The sequence below is a fragment of the Oncorhynchus keta genome, chromosome 1 (assembly GCF_023373465.1).
Source record: "Oncorhynchus keta strain PuntledgeMale-10-30-2019 chromosome 1, Oket_V2, whole genome shotgun sequence".
NCBI classification, from domain to species: Eukaryota; Metazoa; Chordata; class Actinopteri; order Salmoniformes; family Salmonidae; genus Oncorhynchus; species Oncorhynchus keta.
The window spans coordinates 18,016,862-18,043,898 of NC_068421.1; the positions used below are offsets into that span (position 1 = coordinate 18,016,862).

The 27,037-nt window shown below is 43.9% G+C and overlaps 1 protein-coding gene across 2 annotated transcripts in view; it reads left to right on the forward strand.

The window, feature by feature from the left end:
- The window catches only part of LOC118373793 (calsyntenin-2-like), a 516,795-nt gene that overhangs the window by 348,713 nt on the left and 141,045 nt on the right, over positions 1-27,037 (forward strand). For both annotated transcript variants that reach the window (XM_052511588.1, XM_052511644.1), the window contains 2 exons: positions 9,550-9,758; positions 19,203-19,352. In XM_052511588.1, the coding sequence (XP_052367548.1) occupies positions 9,550-9,758; positions 19,203-19,352 (359 nt within the window). The remainder of the gene's footprint in view (positions 1-9,549; positions 9,759-19,202; positions 19,353-27,037) is intronic.

Genomic DNA, 27,037 nt, shown 5'->3' on the forward strand with positions numbered 1-27,037 from the left:
AAGGTTTCTTTAGCAGTATGCTTAGAGTCATTGTCCTGCTGGAAGGTGAACCTCCATCCCAGTCTCAAATCTCTGGAAGACTGAAACAGGTTTCCCTCAAGAATTTCCCTATATTTTAGCACCATCCGTCATTCCTTCAATTCTGACCAGTTTCCCAGTCCCTGTTGATGAAAAACATGGAGTTCTCGGGGTGATGAGAGGTGTTGGGTTTTCACCAGACATCATGTTTTCCTTGATGGCCAAAAAGCTGAATTGTAGTCTCATCTGACCAGAGTACCTTCTTCCATATGTTTGAGGAGTCTCCCGCATGCCTTTTGGAGAACACCAAACGTGTTTGCTTTTTTTTCTTTAAGCAATGGCTTTTTTTCTGGCCACTCTTCTGTAAAGCCCAGTTCTGTGGAGTGTACAGCTTAAAGTGGTCCTATGGACAGATACTCCAGTCTCAGCTGTGGAGTTTTGCAGCTCCTTCAAGGTTACCTTTGGTCTCTTTTTTGCCTCTCTGATTATTGTCCTCTTTGCCTGGTCCGTGAGTTTTGTTGGGCGGCCCTCTCTTGGCAAGTTTCTTGTGGTGCTATATTCTTTCTATTTTTTAATAATATATGTAATAGGTGTAATAGGTGTAATAATAGGTGTTCCGTGGAATGTTCATTATTTTTTTTATAACCCAACCCTGATCTGTACTTCTCCACAACTTTATCCCTGACCTGTTTGGAGAGCTTCTTGGTCTTCTTGGTGCCGCTTGCTTGGTGGTGCCCCTTGCTTAGTGGTGTTGCAGACTCTGGGGCCTTTAAGAACAGGTGTATGTATACTGAGATCATGTGACAGATCATGTGACACTTAGATTGCACACAGGTGGACTTTATTTAACTAATGTGACTTCTGAAGGTAATTGGTTGCACCAGATCTTATTAGGGGCTTCATAGCGAAGGGGGTGAATACATACGCACACACCACTTTTCTGTTTTTTTTATCAGTTATTTTTTGCATTTCACTTCACCAATTTGGACTGTTTTGTGTATGTCCATTACCTGAAATCCAAATAAAAATCTATTTAAATTACAGGTCGAAACGCAACAAAATAGTAAAAACGCCAAGGGGGATGAATAAGGCACTGTACGTACATACACATACCGACACACGCACACACACTCTCACATAAGCGATTGTGAGCAAAGAGCTGTCACTCATTAATATAAGCTGTCATGATGCATTGTGATATTCAGTGCCTTCAGAAAGTATTCATGCCCCTTGACTTGTTCCACATTTTGTTGTGTTACAGCCTGAATTCATAACAGATTACATTTGTTTTTTTCTCACCCATCTACACACAATACCCCATAATGACAAATTGAAAACATGTTTTGAGAAAGTTATTCAAATTTATTCAAATACAGAAATACCATTTACATAAGTATTCACATCCATGAGTCAATACATGGTAGATGCACTTTTGGCAGCGATTACAGTTGTGAGTCTTTCTGGGTAAGTCTCTAAGAGCTTTCCACACTGGCTTTTTTTTTTTTCTGGCAGCATTTGCCCATTATTCTTTTCAAAATTCTTCAAGCTCTGTCAAATTGGTTGTTGATCATTACTATACAATCATTTTCAAGTCAAGTATATTTAAGTCAAACCTGTAACTCGGCCACTCAAAAACATTCACTGTTTTCTTAGTAAGCAACACCAGTGTAGATGTGGCCTTGTGTTTTAGCTTGTTGTCCTGCTGAAAGTTGAATTCATCTCCCAGTTTCTGGTGGAAAGCGGCCCGAACCAGGTTTTCCTCTAGGATTGTGCCTGTCCTTAGCACCATTTCATTTTTTTTTCCTGAAAAACTCCCCCAATCCTTAACGATATCAAGCATACCCGTAACATGATGCAGCCACTACTATGCTTGAAAATATGGAGAGTAATACTCAGCAATGTCTTGTATTGGATTTACCACAAACATAATACTTTGTATTCAAGACCAAACTATTTTTTTTGTTGCAGTATTACTTTAGTAATTACAGGATACATGTTTTGGAATATTTGTATTCTGTACAGGCGTTCTTCTTTTCACTCTGTCATTTAAGTTTTGTGGAGTAACTACGATGTTGTTGATTAATCCTCAGTTTTCTCCTATCACAGCCATTAAACTGTAACTGTTTCAATGTCGCCATTGGCCTTCCTCTGGAAACTGAGTTAGGAAGGATGCCTGTATCTTTGTAGTGACTGGGTGTATTGAGGCGCCATCCAAAGTGTTAATAATAACATCACAATGCTCAAAGGGATATTCAATGTCTGATTTTTTTAACCAATAGGTACCCTTCTTCTTAGCGAGGCATTGGAAAACTTCCCTGGTATTTGAATCTGTGTTTGAAATTCACTGCTCGACTGAGGGACCTTACAGATAATTGTACTGTATGTGTGGGGTACAGAGATGAGATAGTCATTCAAACAAAGGGTGATCAAATGAAGGTCCTACACCTGTCGTATCTGACACGTGTCATGGTGGAAGCACTACCCTAGGGGTCTGCTAAGGGGAAGAGGAAAGAGCCCAAACGCCAGGCCTAAAAAAGACTAGGATTACCCGGTCATATATAGATACACCTTCCTTTGGATCGGAATGGATTGGTCTACATATTGTCATGTAGCCTAGAAGATCCTCTTGTGTTCTGTCTTTATTCGATAATACAGATAGTTTTGGTATGAGATTTTCTATACACCTTGGTCATTTGGATGCAGTTGTGTCTTTTTAGGTTGCCTCTATTCTATATCATTTTCATCAGCTTTGTGTTGTGTTGTAGAGCAGAGAGCATGGCTTGAGGCTGGAGCAGGTGTGGCACCATGCCCACTGAACTCACGCTCTCTCTCTCTCTCTCTCTCTCTCTCTCTCTCTCTCTCTCTCTCTCTCTCTCTCTCTCTCTCTCTCTCTCTCTCTCTCTCTCTCTCTCTCATAACCCTCACTGGCACTGGAGAGGGAATGGAAACCAGGCATCTGTTTTCAACCAGATGTGTTCCTGTGCCACACTCCCTCCCTCCCACCCTCCACCTCACCCTTATCCCATCAACCATCCCTCCCTCCAATCCCCAGTGGGGTGTAACATATGTCTGGCCCCATCCAGAGAGGGGGGGTTATGAGAGAGACACATTAATATGACAGGTCAAGCTGCAGAGGGATTTACAGCTTACCACTGGTGCTGATGCTACATACAGTACAGGCTGGCTGTGGCACTGTTACTGCTGAGGCTAGCACTTAGCATTACCCTGTTGTCGTGACTTTACTTTCACTAATCTGATGACTGTTATTTATCGAATCAACTAACTATGTTTAATTGTTACCTGATTAAATTAATCATGTAACAATGAACTCATTAGGATTTTGGGGCACCATGAGAGAGGTTGTTTAAAGAGTTACCATCTTCCGAATTAAACACTAAAGGTCTTTACCTATCACATCCATGAAACAGTCAACGTATTAATTCATAACCTCTTATCATATCATCATTCTGAACAGTCGTAACGTCATGCATCTGCAAAAACCCCAGCCTTACTCATGAATCAGTACTACACAAATTGGTTTAATTATATATTTACTAGCTAACTAAATAATGACACAGAATAAACATTCACACACTGGGAAGATACAATGGTTCCGCCTTTAAAAGTTGTGAGCTTGCACCGCGGGACGTAGAGGTACACAGCGCCATCGCTTCATTGCTCCAGACCACCACAAGGGGGAGTTAGAGCACTCCTTATGCATTTGGGTCCCAAGGTTTTTATATGACCAATCATATCGAGTGGTTCCAATGACGAATTTTGACGCTAGTCACCCGTCCCTGGGTGAAGATGTTTGAAAAAATGTACAATTGAGAGGAATATGTTAGTTAATGTAGAGACAAACATTTGTGCATATTTCTTTGTCATAAAGTTAATTCATGAAAATCGCTATTTAGCAAGTTATCTGACAAGCTAACATTAGCCAGCTAGCTAGTTTTGGGAGAATGAATTTGTAATTTGTGTTGTTTGATGTTTTAGGGACTCCTGAGAAAACCAGCAGAATAATCTAGCTTGCTAAAGTATTTACTGCAATTGAATGTATAATTGTGTAAGCTTGTCTTGCAATACAGCTGAAGTAACATAGCTAACTATTTACTTGCTTAAACATATCTGTATGCCTATGGATATGTAGCCGATCTGTGTATGAACCCTAAAACGTTAGGTTCTGAACTAATATTCATACCAATCTATGAACCTCAGCTATCTTAGTTGTGGTATCAACTTCAAGTCTGAATGGCAGTAATGAAGTCTATGTGTAACTGGTGTGAAATGGCTAACTAGTTAGTGGGGTGCACGCTAATAGCATTTCAATCGGTGATGTCACTTTGCTCTGCAAAAGCCACAGCTTTTGTGGAGCGATGGGTAACGGTGCTTCAAGGGTGTCTGTCAATGTGTGCAGAGGGTCCCTGGTTCGAGCCCAGGGGCGAGGAGAGGGACGGAAGATATACTGTTACATATGGATAAAATAGAATATAATAAATGTATTGCGCCAAGGATGCAAGTCCTATTTACACGTGCTGTAGTTATTACCACACATGAGATTCCCACATTGTAGCCTGTACATTGAATATATTCACTGATCATGTACTCTTCCTTGGCAAATAAACTGGAACAATAGTGCGAACCCATAGCAAATTCATGGAATTGAACGTTAGCAGAGGCTGTTTTGACTGGAGTGATGCTTAGAATTCCATTAATAATGTATCGCTATTTATTTTACCACTACAATCGGTTAGTCGGACGAAACTGGAAAAAAACAACTTATGCAGAAAGTAAACATCCGCACCTCAATGGTGTCAACTGATCTCATGTCTGTGTAATGAAAAATACAATCTTCTGACTACTTCTGCATAAGGGAGGGTGGCTTGTACCAGGGACCCTCTGCACCCATCGACAATAGCCACCCTCGAAACATCGAGCCACGCCCTTGCAGTGCAAGGGGAACAACTACTTCAAGGTCTCAGAGCAAGTGAAGTCACTGATTGTAATGCTATTAGCGCGCACCCCCCTAAATAGCTAGCCATTTCACACCGGTTACACCCGACTTGAAAAAAATAAAATGTACACAGTGAGATTTTTGGTGAAATAGACCGGCATGCCTCTCCATAGGAAAACAATGGGGGAAGCTCAGCGTTCCAAGGGCAAAATGTATTTTGGGGCTAGCTTTTGATGACAACTGAGCTAGATGCCCAGGCTTACATAATTAGAAAGAGGAGATTCTCATGATTAAAATGGCATCTGACTTGAAAATAATCTAAATATACACTTTACGAGAAATTTGGTGAAATAGACACATGCCAGAGTTCCAATAATATTTTTGTTGTTTACAGTTTGACTATAAAACAACGTGAGCAGGTCTCATTGCACACACTAGCAAAGCAGGCATTGTGACGTTAAACAGTAACCTGGGAATAGAAAGTTCGGAAGGCGAGTTGGTACCACGGTGCTCTATAGAACTAATAGGAGCTGGCAAGGTGAAAAATGCCCTAAGATAAGGCCTGTTTATTGCCATTACTTCAAAACGCTGGCAAGCAGCTGGGAAATATGTTCATATTATGAAACTGGGCTCCACGGCGGATGCAATGAACTTTTTATCAGAAAAGAACATTGTTAAAAAAATAATGTGTCTAGCCTACTATCTACACAGATTTCAGAGCACTTTCATCTGAGTGTACCAGAGAGCGGAATGCCAGAGCACAGTAGCCTAATAAACAAATAACCACATTTCATTAATAAAACAAAGAAAAAATACTCAAAATGTTGATTTAGTTATGGAGCCATATCGAATTAGTATGGGGATAAAGGTCACTGACTTACAGAAATATTGGAATAAATTTGTCTGAAGAAGACCATTTAGAATCCTCCAATCCTGTAGCCTACTCCCGACAATCACGTTGTACAGCGCCATATTTCCCATTCCATCCTAACGGAAGCCCTTAGGGTTTAATTTTTCATTTTTCTCTGAATGGAAACACCATAATATTAATATAAGCCTAATTTCTTAAAATCAATCCCATATACTATGTTAATACAAAAAAGGGTTTAAATTCTCTGGTAATGCCAATATCAAATGTTTCTCAAACATATATATATATATATATATATATATATATATATATGCCATTTATGTTCTCTAGTGGTCAAACTAGCAATAACTTAAAGTAACAGAAGAAATGGCTGAGAATTAAATGACGTGCCCCAAATTCTGCAGAAGCACGCAGGGTGTGCTGCAGTATTACGCAACTTTTAAAGGAGGAACCGTTGTAGCTAGCTAGCCATGTCCATGGTTCCCACTAGGTGATGAGAGTAGTGTACTACTGTGATTTGAGAAGAGTGGTCCCACTTAGATTCGCATTTCTAGATATTTGACTCAAGACAGCTAATCAGCCGTATCAGTGATTGTTCTAGATGGGAGTTTCCTCCTTCCTCCACCTCTTGTTGATAGTCAGAGTTTGAACCACTTTACACGCGCAGTTGCAGCCTGGCGATGTTCTGGTCTAGTCTGTTGAGTTTATGTTCTTCACCTCATGTTGAGATTCAAAGTTCCAAAAATGTCAAACGTGTAGCTACGCTCCATGCTTTTCTGGTCTAATGTACATTTCTGTTACCAATCCTTTATACACTCTGGCCGAAGGGGACGGTTCCATCAGTCTGTCATGCTCGCTGACCTCACTCGGGGCGTGGCTACTTACTATGCACAGTTTATAGGTGACATATTCTCTTATACCTTATAAAATCACATTCCTATCCTAACAAAGATACTTTCATAATTGTTCATATTTCATATATAACATTAAGGATTGAGACTTCATACCTGTAGTTCAAATACTTTTCAACTTACTTATTGCCTATCTAACCTTTTTCATAACATCACACAAAAATAATATGACAATAGTATTCTAAATATAATTTTTGACCATTCTCCACGTTCTTATGTTTGTAATATTGTTCCAGTATTCACTTTTGGAACGTGTTAGAGTTTCGGCGGGATAAAGTCTGTTAACAAAGAACGTTCCTCTGTGTATTTTGGAGAGGGAGATCTCTCTTCTCCTGGAATTTACAACAGGGTGTGAACTGTCAACCCCCACCAGCAACCTCCTCCCCTCTGCTGTGGGCGAGAGAGGTCTGATTACTGTCAACCATTGCTAAGCTGATTTACCCCATTGGATCCTCACTGGACAGTCATGACACTGTCTGGCTGTGGCACTGTTATTGCTGGGGCTTGCACTTAGCATTACCCTATCTGGCTGTGGCACTGTTACTGCTGAGGCTACCACTTAGCATTACCCTATCTGGCTGTGGCCTGTTACTGCTGAGGCTAGCACTTAGCATTACCCTGTCTGGCTGTGGCCTGTTACTGCTGAGGCTAGCACTTAGCATTACCCTGTCTGGCTGTGGCCTGTTACTGCTGAGGCTAGCACTTAGCATTACCCTGTCTGGCTGTGGCCTGTTACTGCTGAGGCTAGCACTTAGCATTACCCTGTCTGGCTGTGGCCTGTTACTGCTGAGGCTAGCACTTAGCATTACCCTGTCTGGCTGTGGCCTGTTACTGCTGAGGCTAGCACTTAGCATTACCCTGTCTGGCTGTGGCCTGTTACTGCTGAGGCTAGCACTTAGCATTACCCTGTCTGGCTGTGGCCGGTTACTGCTGAGGCTAGCACTTAGTTTTACCCTGTCTGGCTGTGGCCTGTTACTGCTGAGCCTAGCACTTAGCATTACCCTGTCTGGCTGTGGCTTGTTACTGCTGAGGCTAGCACTTAGTTTTACCATGTCTGGCTGTGGCCTGTTACTGCTGAGCCTAGCACTTAGTTTTACCCTGTCTGGCTGTGGCCTGCTGATGATAGCACTTAGCATTACTGTTAGCACAGTTGATGCCTGGGGGTGTAGACTTGCAAGTGTTAGTTTGTGTTCAAATGGAAAGAAACAAAGTGCCCACTGGCTATGTGGCACAGAGAGATAAGATGGTGTGAAGGCGTCCAGCCTCCTGCTGTCTCCTGTTGTTGTCAATGTGGAATCACTGGCCCAGAAGATGTCTGACAGGGTTTTGGATCTGACGCGAAGAGGATAACTCCAGTGGTATCATGATTGGCATTATCTTAATCCTAAACAATATACCAGGTCTGTTGTGCTTTTCTCACACAGCTCACTGGGGTAGTGTTGTCATTGTATATGTGTTTCTCAAGCTCATCAAACTTAATTTGTGTGACCTCAATCCATCACCCTCTTGTCAATGAATGAATCAGTCAATTGATTATGCAATCAGTTGACTTTATTCTACATGACCAGAGGAAGAGTATTGATTAACACATTGTGGGTTAATAGTTGTTTCAAGTCAAGATAAATCTAATGTGATAAGTACTTTACTAGGTGATGAATGGGGTGTCTCTAATGTGGTACAATAAAAATAAAAAATGAATAAAACTGATGTGTAGAAGCAGAATACCTTGGTATCACTGGGTTAATTAGCCAGAGGGTTATTCGTTAGTAGGTAGTAGATTACCTTGGTATCATTGGGTTAACTAGCCAGAGGGTTATTCGTTAGTAGGTAGTAGATTACCTTGGTATCATTGGGTTAACTAGCCAGAGGGTTATTCGTTAGTAGGTAGTAGATTACCTTGGTATCATTGGGTTAATTAGCCAGAGGGTTATTCGTTAGTAGGTAGTAGATTACCTTGGTATCATTGTGTTAACTAGCCAGAGGGTTATTCGTTAGTAGGTAGTAGATTACCTTGGTATCATTGGGTTAACTAGCCAGAGGGTTATTCGTTAGTAGGTAGTAGATTACCTTGGTATCATTGTGTTAACTAGCCAGAGGGTTATTTGTTAGTAGGTAGTAGATTACCTTGGTATCATTGGGTTAACTAGCCAGAGGGTTATTCGTTAGTAGGTAGTAGATTACCTTGGTATCATTGGGTTAACTAGCCAGAGGGTTATTCGTTAGTAGGTAGTAGATTACCTTGGTATCTTTGGGTTAACTAGCCAGAGGGTTATTCGTTAGTAGGCAGTAGATTACCTTGGTATCATTGGGTTAACTAGCCAGAGGGTTATTTGTGCAGCGTAGCCTAGTGGTTAGAGCGTTGGACTAGTAACCAGAAGGTTGCGAGTTCAAACCCCCGAGCTGACAAGGTACAAATCTGTCGTTCTGCCCCTGAACAGGCAGTTAACCCACTGTTCCCAGGCCGTCATTGAAAATAAGAATGTGTTCTTAACTGACTTGCCTGGTTAAATAAAGGTACAATTTAAAAAATGTAAATCCTTGGGTCCCCCAGCCATTCCATATGTTGTATTCCAGCACCAGCACACATGTATGAACTAACCAATGGTCTTGATGATCATCTGAATCAGATGTGTTGAGGGTGATATTACTGCGGTGAAGGGAACCCCTGCACCTTGTTGGGAAACCCTGCATGGCATTTTTTAGATTACTCGTATCCATTTTATAAAAACGTTATCCTGCCTTGACCTTTGGCTCCTTTCTCCCCTGTCCTCTCTGTCTCCCCCTGCTGTCCACAGGGCGGTGGTACACATCCAGGTGAATGATGTGAATGAGTTCTCTCCAGTGTTCCGGGAGGCCCAGTACCACGTGGCGGTGACAGAGGGGAAGATCTATGACAACATCCTGCAGGTGGAGGCTACAGACCAGGACTGTTCTTCTCAGTACAGCCAGATCTGTAACTACCAGATCACCACCTCCAACACACCCTTCGCCATCGACCGCAATGGTTAGTAAATGCAATGGACCGCATCCTGACCACACACACATTCACAAGTGCACACACACACACACTCACTCACTCACTCACTCACTCACTCACTCACTCACTCACTCACTCACTCACTCACTCACTCACATGTAAACACATTGATACATTGACAGAGAGGGAGACGGAAAGAGACAGAGACTAAGAGATAGGGAGAGAGACTGAGAGAGAGCGAGACAGACTGAGACAGAGACTGAGACAGAGACAGAGACTGAGACAGAGACTGAGACAGAGACTGAGACTGACTAAGAGATAGGGGGAGAGATAGAGAAAGACAGAGAGAGAGAGAGATAGGGGTATTAGGGCAGAACAGCAGAGTCATAATGGATGAAAAGTGATATCAAAGAGAAATGTAAAAAGACAACCTGCTGAGAGAGAAGGATAGAGGGAGAAGACGAGGACAGAGAGGAAGAGAGAGAAGGATAGAGAGAGAAGACGAGGACAGAGAGGAGAAGGATAGAGAGAGAAGACGAGGACAGAGAGGAGAAGGATAGAGGGAGAAGACGAGGACAGAGAGGAAGAGATGAGGAGGATAGAGAGAGAAGACGAGGACAGATAGGAGAAGGATAGAGAGAGAAGACGAAGACAGAGAGAAGGATAGAGAGAGAGAAGACGAGGACAGAGAGGAAGAGAGGAGAAGGATAGAGGGAGAAGACGAGGACAGAGAGGAGAAGGATAGAGGGAGAAGACGAGGACAGAGAGGAAGAGAGGAGAAGGATAGAGGGAGAAGACGAGGACAGAGAGGAGAAGGATAGAGGGAGAAGACGAGGACAGAGAGGAAGAGAGGAGGAGGATAGAGAGAGAAGACGAGGACAGATAGGAGAAGGATAGAGAGAGAAGACGAAGACAGAGAGAAGGATAGAGAGAGAAGACGAGGACAGAGAGGAAGAGAGGAGAAGGATAGAGGGAGAAGACGAGGACAGAGAGGAAGAGAGGAGAAGGATAGAGAGAGAAGACGAAGACAGAGAGAAGGATAGAGAGAGAAGACGAGGACAGAGAGGAGAAGGATAGAGAGAGAAGACGAGGACAGAGAGGAGAAGGATAGAGAGAGAAGACGAGGACAGAGAGGAGAAGGATAGAGGGAGAAGACGAGGACAGAGAGGAGAAGGATAGAGGGAGAAGACGAGGACAGAGAGGAAGAGAGGAGAAGGATAGAGGGGGAAGACGAGGACAGAGAGGAGAAGGATAGAGGGAGAAGACGAGGACAGAGAGGAAGGAGGAGGAGGATAGAGAGAAGACGAGGACAGATAGGAGAAGGATAGAGAGAGAAGACTATAAGACAGAGAGAAGGATAGAGAGAGAAGACGAGGACAGAGAGGAAGAGCGGAGAAGGATAGAGGGAGAAGACGAGGACAGAGAGGAGAAGGATAGAGGGAGAAGACGAGGACAGAGAGGAAGAGAGGAGAAGGATAGAGAGAGAAGACGAAGACAGAGAGAAGGATAGAGAGAGAAGACGAGGACAGAGAGGAGAAGGATATAGGGAGAAGACGAGGACAGAGAGGAGAAGGATAGAGGGAGAAGACGAGGACAGAGAGGAAGAGAGGTGAAGGATAGAGAGAGAAGACTAAGACAGAGAGAAGGATAGAGAGAGAAGACGAGGACAGAGAGGAGAAGGATAGAGAGAGAAGACAAGGAAAGAGAGGAGGAGGATAGAGAGAGAGTAGGAGGATAGAGAGAGAAGATGAGGACAGAGATGAGGAGGATAGAGGGAGAAGATGAGGACGGAGAGGAAGAGGATAGAGAGAGAAGACGAGGACAGAGAGGAGGATAGAGAGAGAAGACGAGGACATAGAGGAGGATAGATGGATAAGACGAGGACAGAGAGAAGGATAGAGAGAGAAGACGATGACAGAGAGGAGAAGGATAGAGAGAGAAGACGAGGACAGAGAGAAGGATAGAGAGAGAAGACGAGGACAGAGAGGAGAAGGATAGAGAGAGAAGACGAGGACAGAGAGGAGAAGGATAGAGGGAGAAGACGAGGACAGAGAGGAAGAGAGGAGAAGGATAGAGGGAGAAGACGAGGACAGAGAGGAGAAGGATAGAGGGAGAAGACGAGGACAGAGAGGAAGAGAGGAGAAGGATAGAGGGAGAAGACGAGGACAGAGAGGAGAAGGATAGAGGGAGAAGACGAGGACAGAGAGGAAGAGAGGAGGAGGATAGAGAGAGAAGACGAGGACAGATAGGAGAAGGATAGAGAGAGAAGACGAAGACAGAGAGAAGGATAGAGAGAGAAGACGAGGACAGAGAGGAAGAGAGGAGAAGGATATAGGGAGAAGACGAGGACAGAGAGGAGAAGGATAGAGGGAGAAGACGAGGACAGAGAGGAAGAGAGGTGAAGGATAGAGAGAGAAGACTAAGACAGAGAGAAGGATAGAGAGAGAAGACGAGGACAGAGAGGAGAAGGATAGAGAGAGAAGACAAGGAAAGAGAGGAGGAGGATAGAGGGAGAAGACGAGGACAGAGAGGAAGAGAGGAGAAGTATAGAGAGAGAAGACGAAGACAGAGAGAAGGATAGAGAGAGAAGACGAGGACAGAGAGGAGAAGGATAGAGAGAGAAGACAAGGAAAGAGAGGAGGAGGATAGAGAGAGAAGAAGAGGACAGAGAGTAGGAGGATAGAGAGAGAAGATGAGGACAGAGATGAGGAGGATAGAGGGAGAAGATGAGGACGGAGAGGAAGAGGATAGAGAGAGAAGACGAGGACAGAGAGGAGGATAGAGAGAGAAGACGAGGACATAGAGGAGGATAGATGGAGAAGACGAGGACAGAGAGAAGGATAGAGAGAGAAGACGATGACAGAGAGGAGAAGGATAGAGAGAGAAGACGAAGACAGAGAGAAGGATAGAGAGAGAAGATGAGGACAGAGAGGAGGAGGATAGAGAGAGAAGACGAGGAAAGAGAGGAGGATAGATGGAGAAGACGAGGACAGAGAGAAGGATAGAGAGAGAAGATGAAGACAGAGAAAAGGATAGAGAGAGAAGACGAGGACAGAGAGAAGGATAGAGAGAGAAGACGAGGACAGAGAGGAGGAGGATAGAGAGAGAAGACGAGGAAAGAGAGGAGGATAGAGAGAGAAGACGAGGACAGAGATGAGGAGGATAGAGGGAGAAGACGAGGACAGAGAGGAAGAGGATAGAGAGAGAAGACGAGGACATAGAGGAGGATAGATGGAGAACACGAGGACAGAGAGGAAGATGATAGAGGGAGAAGACGAGGACAGAGAGAAGGATAGAGAGAGAAGACGACGACATAGAGGAAAAGGATAGAGAGAGAAGACAAGGAAAGAGAGGAGGAGGATAGAGAGAGAAGAAGAGGACAGAGAGGAGAAGGATAGAGAGAGAAGACGAAGACAGAGAGAAGGATAGAGAGAGAAGACGAGGACAGAGAGGAGGAGGATAGAGAGAGAAGACGAGGAAAGAGAGGAGGATAGAGAGAGAAGACGAGGAAAGAGAGAAGGATAGATGGAGAAGACGAAGACAGAGAAAAGGATAGAGAGAGAAGACGAGGACAGAGAGAAGGATAGAGAGAGAAGACGAGGACAGAGAGGAGGAGGATAGAGAGAGAAGACGAGGACAGAGAGGAGGATAGAGAGAGAAGACGAGGACAGAGAGGAGGAGGATAGAGGGAGAAGACGAGGACAGAGATGAGGAGGATAGAGGGAGAAGACGAGGACAGAGAGGAAGAGGATAGAGAGAGAAGACAAGGACAGAGAGGAGGAGGATCGAGAGAGAAGACGAGGACATAGAGCAGGATATATGGAGAAGACGAGGACAGAGATGAGGAGGATAGAGGGAGAAGACGAGGACAGAGATGAGGAGGATAGATGGAGAAGACGAGGACAGAGAGGAAGATGATAGAGGGAGAAGACGAGGACATAGAGGAGGATAGATGGAGAAGACGAGGACATAGAGGAGGATAGATGGAGAAGACGAGGACAGAGAGGAGGAGGATGGAGGGAGAAGACGAGGACAGAGAGGAAGATGATAGAGGGAGAAGACGAGGACATAGAGGAGGATATATGGAGAAGACGAGGACAGAGATGAGGATAGAGGAGAAGACGAGGACAGAGATGAGGAGGATAGATGGAGAAGACGAGGACAGAGAAGAAGATGATAGAGGGAGAAGACGAGGACATAGAGGAGGATAGATGGAGAAGACGATGACATAGAGGAGGATAGATGGAGAAGACGAGGACAGAGAGGAGGAGGATAGATGGAGAAGACGAGGACAGAGAGGAAGATGATAGAGGGAGAAGACGAGGACATAGAGGAGGATAGATGGAGAAGACGAGGACATAGAGGAGGATAGATGGAGAAGACGAGGACAGAGAGGAGGAGGATAGATGGAGAAGACGAGGACAGAGAGGAAGATGATAGAGGGAGAAGACGAGGACATAGAGGAGGATATATGGAGAAGACGAGGACAGAGATGAGGATAGAGGGAGAAGACGAGGACAGAGATGAGGAGGATAGATGGAGAAGACGAGGACAGAGAAGAAGATGATAGAGGGAGAAGACGAGGACATAGAGGAGGATAGATGGAGAAGACGATGACATAGAGGAGGATAGATGGAGAAGACGAGGACATAGAGGAGGATAGATGGAGAAGACGAGGACAGAGAGGAGGAGGATGGAGGGAGAAGACGACGACATAGAGGAGGATAGATGGAGGAGACGAGGACATAGAGGAGGATAGATGGAGAAGACGAGGACAGAGAGGAGGAGGATAGAGGGAGAAGACGACGACATAGAGGAGGATAGATGGAGAAGACGAGGACATAGAGGAGGATAGATGGAGAAGACAAGGACAGAGAGGAAGATGATAGAGGGAGAAGACGAGGACATAGAGGAGGATAGATGGAGAAGACGAGGACAGAGAGGAGGAGGATAGAGGGAGAGAGGCTGTTGTCTGTCATTGGTAAACGCAGGGGGGTCAAACTTCATTTATTAGCTTTGCACGGTTGTCAGTCGACACAGAGCGTTTTGGCTGCTGACACGTGTAAGTTGACGTTATAATTGAAGGCAGGGAAATAGGCATCTCTGTCAGGTGGAAAGCACTCTGCATTATTATGTGTGAGTGAGTGGGTGTGTGTGTCTGACAGATGAGGCGAGACTCACAGTGAAATTGGATGAGGCAGCAGAACACAACAGCAGAGCACAACAGTACGTGCAGGTAGAGAGGTACTGTATGTTGAGATATGAGCTGAGATGGAGACAGTAGTTTAGGGAGAATACAAATGATAGTAAATGTATGATAAAGAGGGAAATCTGCCTTTACAGGTGACAACTGTTAACAAGTTGACATGGCTAAAGAAGCAGTAGAGGTTAAGATCACCACCAACAACACACCCATCAACTGCAATGGTTAATAAACGCAATGGACCGCATCATCAAATCAAATCAAATATTATTTGTCACATGCGCCAAATACAACAGACCTTACAGTGAAATGCTTACTTACAGGCTCTAACTCACAATGCAGTTCAATAAAAAAAGATATATGAAAAATATCTCCCCCAAAAAACTACAAAAGAAATAAGAATAGGAAATGAAACTACAAATAATTCAAGAGCAGCAAATAAAATAACAGTAGCGAGGCTGTATACAGGGGGTACCGGTACAGAGTCAATGTACGGGGACACAGGTTAGTCGAGGTAATTGAGGTAATATGTACATGTAGGTAGAGTTATTAAAGTGACTATGCATAGATAATACCAGAGAGTATCAGCAGGGTAAAAGAGGGGGGGACGGGCGGGAGGACGTGATTAGATGTTCAGGAGTCTTATGGATTGGGGGTAGAAGCTGTTTAGAAGCCTTTTGGACCGAGACTTGGTGCTCTGGTACTCCTTGCCTTGTGTTAGCAGAGAGAACAGTCTATGACTAGGGTGGCTGGAGACATTGACAATATTCAGGGCCTTCCTCTGACACCGCCTGGTATAGAGGTCCTGGATGGCAGGAAGCTTGACCCTGGTGATGTGCTGGGAGGTACGCATTACCCTCTGTAGTGCCTTACGGTCGGATGCCGAGCAGTTGCCATACCAGGCAGTGATGCAAACAACAGGTGTACAGTTAAAATTGATAAAAAACACACATATTTCTTCCAACAGGGCTGTTTGCTGATGATCTGGTGCTTCTGTCACCAACCAAGGAGGGCCTACAGCAGCACCTAGATCTTCTGCACAGATTCTGTCAGACCTGGGCCCTGACAGTAAATCTCAGTAAGACCAAAATAACGGTGTTCCAAAAAAGGTCCAGTTGCCAGGACCACAAATACAAATTCCATCTAGACACTGTCGTGTCTTTGGCTATGCCGGATTAAGTGATATGACATGCTATTCTATAAAATAATTTCTCTGTAATTAATATTACCTGATTGAGCTAATCATGTAAATGTAATTAAGAGTCGGGCACCGCAAAATGATATGTATATTGCTGTTATCTTCCGAATAAACTCTTAAATACCTAGTAATATTTTACATCAATAACAGTCAATATTAATCATCATTTTAATTCAGTCTCATTTGAAAGTTGTAAAGTCTTAGTTATCTGCACAAACCCTGGCTAACAATTTGAATCAGCAATACAAAATTGGGTTTAATTATTTATTTACTAAATACCTAACTAATCACACAGAATTACACATACACATAATTAAATCATAACTTGATTACAAATTATGTCATAATTAAAACGTCCCTCGCAGGCGGAACAGATATGACAGCTTGTTACACAAAAGAAAAGGGGCTGGGTTGAGTGAAGGAGCAGGAAGACTGAGGAACAAAGGCCGAAGCTGTGCTATCGTAAATACAGTATCTTATGCATTCTAAATTACCGCCCATTTGGAAAAGGAAAATGCAATAAATATGTACTCTGAGCTGCGCTTCGGTTGGTTGGTGGTAGATGGAAGGCCGTGTTGTCCAACCAAGTCCTTTGTCCTTTGAAGAATGTCTCTGGTTGTCAATTGGATATGTTGTAGTAACGTCGTTGTGTGATAGACGGGATACTCTGTCTATTCCTTCCTAACCCTCGTTTGCAGCGGCTGTTGCTAACTCAACGGCTAGGAGGTATCACTTCTGTAGTGAATAAGAGTTCAAAGTTCATACCATTCGCAACCAAAGCTCACGCTGATGTTGGCTTCATTCTGTAGTTATTATCTGAACCATTCTGACATCGGACCGTCGTCCCCACATCGGAACAGGAGCTTATATTGTCGTCACGGCTTTATATAGGAAGGGAGAGGAGGGCATGTTTGAAAAGTTTTATAGCCCATGTCCCTTCACAGGGGCGGGCCACTGATTGAGCAGAGCCTTATCTTATGAAAACCCAAATCTCACATTTTAGAAGCTAAAATCCCATTTCATCCCATCACAAATAATTTCATATTCAAACATTTAAATTGAACAACAATTCCATGTGAATCAGATAAACTCTATAGTAGAAAGTCTACACATTATAGTTATGTCATCTTATCATTAATGAGAATGTCTCAGATGGCAACCGAACTGACATCATATTCATTAAGTACCACCGCATATGTTCAATTGGTCGAATTACCAGAATATAGTTCATTTCCCCCCACCTTCTGATGTTTTCAGAATCTCTGTTAACCAAGGGTTTTGCAAATGTAACATCAGTAGGGTAGAGAGAGGAAAAAGGGGGGAAGAGGTATTTATGACTGTCATAAACCTATCCCCAGGCCAACGTCATGACAACACCGTTGCCCAAGAGCACAAAAACAACTATACATACCTTGGCCTCAGCATCATCGCCACAGGTAACTTCCACAAAGCTGTGAACGATCTGAGAGACAAGACAAGAAGGGCCTTCTACACCTTCAAAACGAACATAACATTTGACATATCAATTAGGATCTGGCTAAAAATACTTGCCCTTTATGGTTATGAGGTTTGGGGTCGGCTCACCAACCAATAATTCACAAAATGGGACAAACACCATATTGAGACTCTGCATGCAGAATTCTGCAAAAATATCCTCTGTCTACATTGTAAAATACCAAATAATGCATGCAGAGCAGAATTAGGCCGTTACCCGCTATTTATCAAAATCCAGAAAAGAGCTGTTAAATTCTACAACCACCTGAAAGGCAGCTATTCATAAACCTTCCATAACAAATCCATCACCTACAGAGAGATGAACCTGGAGAAGAGTCCCCTAAGCAAGCTGATCCTGGGGCTCTGTTCACAAACACACCCTACAGAGCCCCAGGACAGCAACACAATTAGACCCAATAGAATTATGATAAAACAAAAAATAATGATTTACAAAAAATGTACAAAGAAACGAACTAGAATGCTATTTGGCCCTAAACAGAGAATAAACAGCGGCAGAATACCTGACCACTGTGACAGTACCAAAATTAAGGAACGCTTTGACTATGTACAGACTCAGTGAGTACAGCCTTGCTATTGAGAACAATTGCAGAAGGCAGACCTGGCTCTCAAGAGAAGACAGGCTATGTGCACACTGCCCACAAAATGAGGTGGAAACTGAGCTGCACTTCCTAACCTGACAATTGTATGACAATATTAGAGAGACATATTTCCCTCAGATTACACAGACCCACAATTTTTTGGGGGGATAATTTGGATATTATCACAGTGCAATCGCAGCAGGAATAGCTATTTGCACATCGTTACAACACTGTATACATACATAATATGACATTTGCAATGTCTTTATTCTTTTGGAACTTTTGTGAGTGTAATGTTAAATTCACTTAGTTTATTATCTATTTCACTTGCTTTGGTAATGTTAACATATGGTTCCCATGCCAATAACGCCCTTTGAATTGAGAGAGCGAGAGAGATCTTAATTGGCATAATTGTCAACTTGTTAACAGTTGTTACCTGTAAATGAAGTTTTGTCCTCTTTTTCATACATTCACTATCATTTCTATTCTCCCTAAACTACTGTCTCCATCTCTCCTTCACAGCTCATATCCATAAGTACAGTACCTCTCTACCTGCACATACTGTTGTTGTGTTCTGCTGCCTCATCGCATTTCACTGTGTTGCCTCATCTGTCAGACACACACACACTGTTCTCCTGTTCTCATCAGCCTTAAGTCTACCATATCAAATATTAAGCAGCACATGAGGACTACAACAAATCCCTCCATGCTTTCTTTCACACACACACACACACACACACACACACACACACACACACACACACACACACACACACACACACACACACACACACACACACACACACACACACACACACACACACACACACACACACTCACATAGACATGCTTTGTCCTGTGGAAGGCAATATGATGGACAGCAGCCAGTTGATTGGGACCTCTGACCTCTCCTGTCCTCTGTAGATAACATCAGGAACACAGAGAAGCTGACCTCTGACCTCTCCTGTCCTCCATAGGTAACATCAGGAACACAGAGAAGCTGAGCTTTGATAAGCAGCAACAGTATGAGGTCCTGGTCACAGCCTTCGACTGCGGACAGAAGAGATCCACAGAGAGCGTGGCGGTACACATCTACGTTAAACCTGTCTGCAAACCTGGCTGGCAAGGTGATTAGTACTAGAAGGGCTAAACCGTGGGGGGTGTACATAGGGGTCTGTCTCTGTGTCTTTCTGTGTCTCGCTGAATACCTTTGATTCAGTTTGCATCTCTTAAGACCTGTCAGCGATCAGTATCACTGTCTTTTGAAGTATATTTCTGTGGGTGTGCATGTGTATATGTCTCTCTCTCTTTCTCTCTCTCTTTCTCTATCTGTCTCTGTCTCTGTCTCTGTCTCTGTCTCTGTCTCTGTCTCTGTCTCTGTCTCTCGCTCTGGCTCTCGCTCTGGCTCTCGCCTCGCTCTGGCTCTGGCTCTGTCTCTGTCTCTGTCTCTGTCTCTGGCTCTGTCTCTGGCTCTGTCTCTGTCTCTGTCTCTGTCTCTGTCTCTGTCTCTGTCTCTGTCTCTGTCTCTATCTCTATCTCTATCTCTATCTCTATCTCTATCTCTATCTCTATCTCTATCTCTATCTCTATCTCTATCTCTATCTCTATCTCTATCTCTATCTCTATCTCTATCTCTGGCTCTGCTCTGTCTCTGTCTCTGTCTCTATCTCTGTCTCTATCTCTGTCTCTCGCTCTGTCTCTCGCTCTGTCTCTCGCTCTGGCTCTGGCTCTGTCTCTCGCTCTGGCTCTGGCTCTGGCTCTGGCTCTGGCTCTGGCTCTCGCTCTGGCTCTGGCTCTGGCTCTGGCTCTGGCTCTGGCTCTGGCTCTGGCTCTGGCTCTGGCTCTGGCTCTGGCTCTATCTCTATCTCTATCTCTATCTCTATCTCTAGCTCTGGCTCTGGCTCTGGCTCTGGCTCTGGCTCTGGCTCTGGCTCTCTATCTCTATCTCTATCTCTGTCTCTGTCTCTATCTCTATCTCTATCTCTATCTCTATCTCTATCTCTATCTCTATCTCTATCTCTATCTCTATCTCTGGCTCTGTCTCTGGCTCTGGCTCTGGCTCTGGCTCTGGCTCTGGCTCTGGCTCTGGCTCTGGCTCTGGCTCTGGCTCTGGCTCTGGCTCTGGCTCTGGCTCTGGCTCTGGCTCTGGCTCTGGCTCTGGCTCTAGCTCTGTCTCTGTCTCTGTCTGTCTCTCGCTCTGTCTCTCTGTCTCTCGCTCTGTCTCTCGCTCTGTCTCTGTCTCTCGCTCTGTCTCTCGCTCTGTCTCTCGCTCTGTCTCTGTCTCTCGCTCTGTCTCTGTCTCTGTCTCTCGCTCTGTCTCTGTCTCTCGCTCTGTCTCTGTCTCTCGCTCTGTCTCTGTCTCTGTCTCTGTCTCTCGCTCTGTCTCTGTCTCTGTCTCTGTCTCTGCTCTGTCTCTGTCTCTGTCTCTCGCTCTCTCTGTCTCTCTCTGTCTCTCTCTGTCTCGCTCTGTCTCTCGCTCTGTCTCTCGCTCTGTCTCTCGCTCTCGCTCTGTCTCTGTCTCTCGCTCTGTCTCTCGCTCTCGCTCTGTCTCTGTCTCTCGCTCTGTCTCTCGCTCTCGCTCTGTCTCTGTCTCTCGCTCTGTCTCTGTCTCTCGCTCGCTCTGTCTCTCGCTCTGTCTCTGTCTCGCTCGCTCTGTCTCTCGCTCTGTCTCTCGCTCTCGCTCTAATAATAATAATATATGCCATTTATCAGACGCTTTTATCCAAAGCGACTTACAGTCATGTGTGCATACATTCTACGTATGGGTGGTCCCGGGATCGAACCCACTACCCTGGCGTTACAAGCGCCATGCTCTACCAACTGAGCTCTGTCTCTCGCTCTCGCTCTGTCTCTGTCTCTCGCTCTGTCTCTCGCTCTGTCTCTGTCTCTCGCTCTGTCTCTGTCTCTGTCTCTGTCTCGCTCTAATAATAATAATATATGCCATTTATCAGACGCTTTTATCCAAAGCGACTTACAGTCATGTGTGCATACATTCTACGTATGGGTGGTCCCGGGATCGAACCCACTACCCTGGCGTTACAAGCGCCATGCTCTACCAACTGAGCTCTGTCTCTCGCTCTATCTCTCGCTCTGTCGCTCTCTCACTCCCTTGGGAAAGGTCCATCAAAGAGCTGCTGTAATCAACACAGCTGACACAGCTCTTAACACCTCCTCAGGAATATCACAAGACAGGCTACAGAAATACAATAAGTATAAACAGGAATGCCATCTTCTAAGAACTTACAGAAATGGCCACACACACTCGCAGACACTCAGACACACACTCAGACACACACTCAGACACACACTCAGACACACACTCAGACACACACAGACACACACACACACACACACACACACACACACACACACACACGCACACACAGACACACACTCAGACACACACACAGACAGACACACACACACACACACACACACACACACACACACACACACACACACACACACACACACACACACACACACACACACACACACACACACACACACACACACACACACACACACACACACACACACACACACACACACACACACACACACACACACACACACACACACACAGAGACAGCACACAAAGAGAGAGAACACAGAGCACAGAGGGGAGGCCAGGGCTCATGTTGTGCAGGGTGACATTAGCTGCTCTCCCATGGTTCACAGCTAATTCTCTCTTTGAAAACAGTTTTACACATTGTATTTCGCAAATTAGGATTTTGGACGTTTCATTCTAGGAAGAAGAGAGGACACTTATCCCTATAGGCAGTGTCGAGAGGGTGCTGGTGGTGGAAGAGGCAAGTGGGAGGAACATTTCATGGTCAGAGATTGAAGGACATGTCATACCGCTTTTCCACAGAACCCTCTGTGACAGCCAAAGAACCCTAATGGAACCAATTTTTCCCAGAGTGTACTACAACAACCATGTATATTGATGTAGTCACTTTGTCAATGTATAAGGATTATACTGGCACCTGCCAAGCTAAATCACAATCTGAACTTCTACCTTTTTAAACATCCCCTCCACGGTTTCTCTCCTGCTCGTTCTTGCTGTCCTGGTAGATCTCTCAGAGTTGAAGCAGGTGGGCAAACACACACAAACACACACACATCTCCCTCTCCAGACGACCACGTTTGTTTTCTATTGCTGTTTTCAATTCTCTCCTTGATCCTCTCTCCACCCCCCCACCTCTCTAACCTCTCTAGTCAGAGTCACAGAAACAGACAGATGTCCCAGACACCACATATTGGAGACACACACCAAAACAAATCTGCATATTCAGTCATAACCCTTGGTTTATTCCCATCCTTTGTTGTAGTGGGTGTTTGTTCTAAGCTTGATGCATGCTTCCCCATTTGCCTTGCTGTACAAAACTGGGATTAAGTTCTGATTCTGCCCTCTTCACCCCAGAATTAAACCTGACCCTACGGGTGCTACATAATAATTAAAGGCGAAGGGTGTTCATATTTGTTCCCCCTCTGCAAAGCTATGAAATAATTATGAGGATGTATTCAGCAATGATAATAACATGGAAGGGAAAATTAGAACATTTGTGTCGGTTGATTACTGTTCACTGTAGGATATGAAATGCTTGCGTTGGGTGTATTTCAGTGTAACTTTTGACTGTCAGTAACTGGGTGGAACATAATGTAAAAATCAAAGTTAAGTCTAGACCAAGCATCTTAGCTCAGAAGGAAGTCTGAGAGGCATTTTCTCTTCCTGAGAATGGGAGCACTATTGACTGGCAAGCTGTTTCAAACCTCTTAGAGCCAATCAGATTTGGTGGCTGGCCTTGGGCACTGGACCTGAGGAGAATTAATAAAAGAAGGGAAGAAAAAATAAATGACTTGGCACTTCCTCTTCTTATTATCCTGTCCTCCTCTATCCTTCCTCTCTTCTGACACTGTAGTGTGAAGTCTCTGGCTTGTCCTCGTTCTCATTCGCTCCTTTTTTCTTTCTCTCGTTCTCTTTCTCAGTCTCCCCCTCTCTCTCACTCTCCCTCTCTTTCTATGTCTCCCCTCTCTCTCTCAATCTCTCTCTTTCCCTTTCTCTGCCCCCTCTCCCCTGTCTCTCTCTTTCTCTGCCCCCCCTCTCTCTCTCTTTCTCTGCCCCCCCTCTCTCTGTCTCTCTCTTTCTCTGCCCCCTCTCTCTGTCTCTCTCTTTCTCTGCCCCCCTCTCTCTCTGTCTCTCTCTTTCTCTGCCACCCCTCTCTCTCTGTCTCTCTCTTTCTCTGCCCCACCCCCTCTCTCTCTGTCTCTCTCTTTCTCTGTCCCTTTCTCTGCCCCCTCTCTCTCTCTGTCTCTCTCTTTCTCTGCCCCACCCATCTCTCAGGACATTAAAATAGCAAAAACAATCAAAAATGACCCCAGCCATTATCACCTTGTCTGCTGTAGGTTCATTCACTTCAGTCGATCTATAAACACCTAGCCTATTAGCTACACCATTGTAACGTTATACCCCTGAAAGGGTGGAAATATGAAAATGGTTGATAATGACACGTAGCATCAGAAACTAATGTAAACATACCACATTTGTAGAACTATATTTTTTCCATTTTGATGTATTTTAATGTAGGCCTACAGGGAGAATAGGCCATGTGGAGATGTTCATATTGAAGCATGTCTTCTTTTTTTTATAAGTTCCTAACTTGCTTGATAAGATTAGTAAATATGTTCTCAATATATACTACTGTTCAAAAGTTTGTGGTCACTTAGAAATGTCCTTGTTTTTGAAAGAAAAGTACATTTTCTCCGTTAAAATAACATCGAATTGATCAGAAATACACTGTTAATGTTGTAAATGACTATTGTAGATGGAATCGGCTGATTGCTTTTAATGGAATATCTATATAGGCGTACGGAGGCCCATTATCAGCAACCATCATTCTTGTGTTCCAATGGCACGTTGTGTTAGCTAATCCAAGTTTAACATTATAAAACCCTTTTGCAATTATAGTAGCACAAATAAAAAAAACTGTTGTTCTGATCAAAAAAATCAATAATACTGGCCTTCTTTAGACTAGTTGAGTATCTGGAGCATCAGCATTTGTGGGCTCGATTACAGGCTCAAAATGGCCAGAAACAAAGACCTTTCTTCTGAAATGCATCAGTCTATTCTTGTTCTGAGAAATGAAGGCTATTCCAAGCGAGAAATTTCCAAGAAACTGAAGATCTTGTACAACGCTGTGTCCTACTTCCTTCACAGAACAGAGCAAACTGTCTCTAACCAGAATAGAACGAGGAGTGGGAGGCCCCGGTGCACAAATGAGCAAGAGTACATTAGAATGAGAAGTTTAAGAAAAAGATGCCTCACAAGTCCTCTACTGACAGCTTCATTCAATAGTACCTGCAAAACACCAGTCTCAACGTCAACAGTGAAGAGGCGACTACAGGATGCTGGCCTTCTAGGTAACTTTAATACTTTTTTTGGGGGGGGGTATTTAGTTTTGATGCCTTCCCTATTATTCTACAATGTAGAAAATTCTCTAAATAAAGAAAAACTCTTGAATGAGTCGGTGTGTCCAAACTTTTGATTGGTACTATATATATTTTTTTAATTCAAGAATATTACTGTGCTCCGGACCTCTGTGTCCTCTCTCTCTCTCTCTCTCTCTCTCTCTCTCTCTCTCTCTCTCTCTCTCTCTCTCTCTCTCTCTCTCTCTCTCTCTCTCTCTCTCTCTCTCTCTCTCTCTCTCTCTCTCTCTCTCTCTCTCTCTCTCTCTCTCTCTCTCTCTCTCTCTCCACACACTCTCTGTCCCTCCTGTGAACTGGCCTCATATCAACTCTCCTTTCATTTTAAACTCTCTGACATTCAAACCTTTCTCTTCTCCTCCTCCTCACATCCCTCTCCTCTAGTAGTGTGAGGACTCACTTAAGGAAGACAAGGGCTGTCTGTTGGATTAGCCATATAATCTGTCTCTAACCTCTGTAGTAGTGGAAGCTGCTGAGGGTAGGACAGCTCATAATAATGGCTGGAATGAAGCAAATGGAATGGCATCAAACACATGGAAACCATGTGTTTGGTGTATTTGACACTATTCCACTAATGCCGCTCCAGTCATTACCACATGCTAATCCTGCCCAATTAAGGTGCCACCAACCTCCTGTGCTCCGTAGTACCTGGTCTCAGAGGTGGACTGGTTGTAAAGGATAGACGAGAGAGGGGAAGAGGGGTTGACCTGGATTCAGGGTGAAGAAGGGCTCTTTAAAAACAGGGAGGTATATAAAGCAGTGTAGATTAGAGCCATAGGCACAGGGGCACACATACACACACAAACACAGGGATGGGAAAAATACTGGGGTACACACACACACACACACACACACACACACACACACACACACACACACACACACACACACACACACACACACACACACACACACACACACACACACACAGGGTGGGAAAAATACTGGGGTGCACACACACACACACACACACACACACACACACACACACACACACACACACACACACACACACACACACACACACACACACACACACACACAGAGGGGTGGGAAAAGTATCCAATTGTCATACTTGAGTTAAAGTAAAGATACCTTAACAGAAAATGACTCAAGTAAAAGTGAAGGTCACCTAGTAAAATACTACTTGAGTAAAAGTCTAAAAGTATTTGGTTTTAAATTTACTTAAGTATCAAAAGTAAATTTAACTGCTAAAATACACTTAAGAATCAATAGTCAAAGTAAAAGTATAAATAATAAAAAATTCATTGTATTAAAACTTCATTGGGATAGGGGGCAGCATTTTCACTTTTGGATGAAAAGCGTGTCCAGAGTAAACTGCCTGCTACTCAGTCCCAGATGCTAATATATGCATATTATTAGTTGTATAGGATAGAACACACTCAGACGTTTCTAAAACTGTTTGAATGATGTCTGTGAGTATAACAGAACTCATATGGCAGGCAAAAACCTGAGAAAGAATCCAACCAGGAAGTGGGAAATCTGAGGTTTGTAGTTTTTCAACTCAGCCCCTATTGAAATACAGTGGGATATTGGTCATCTTGCACTTCCAAAGGCTTCTACTAGATGTCAACAGTCTTTAGAGCGTTGTTTCAGGCTTCCACTGTGAAGGGGGGCTGAATGAGAGGGGATTGAGTCAGGTGTCTGGCAGAGAGCCACGGGCTCGTGACGCGTGGCCATGTGAGAGTTAGCTCACATTCCATTGCTTTTCTACAGAAAAAGGAATTCTCCGGTTGGGACATTATTGAAGATTTATGTTAAAAACATCCTAAAGATTGATTCTATACCTTGTTTGATATGTTTCTATGACCAGTAATATAACTTTAGGAACTTTTCGTCCGACCTTTCCGCTGGACTTACACGCGCGTTTGGATTTGTTTACCAAATGCCCTAACAAAAGGAGGTATATGGACATAAATGATGAACTTTATCGAACAAATCAAACATTTATTGTGGAACTGGGATTGCTGGGAGTGCATTCTGATGAAGATCATCAAAGGTAAGTGAATATTTATAATGCTATTTCTGACTAATGTTGACTCCACAACATGGCAGATATTTCTTTGGCTGGTTTGGGCTCTGAGCGCCGTACTCAGATTATTGCATGGTATGCTTTTTCTGTAAAGTTTTTAATAAATCTGACACAGAGGTTGCATTAAGGAGAAGTTAATCTAAAGGTCCATGTATAATAGTTGTATCTATTATCAATGTTTATTATGAGTATTTCTGTAAATTGATGTGGCTCTCTGCAAAATCACTGCATGTTTTGGAACTACTGAACATACCAAAGTAACACACCAAAGTA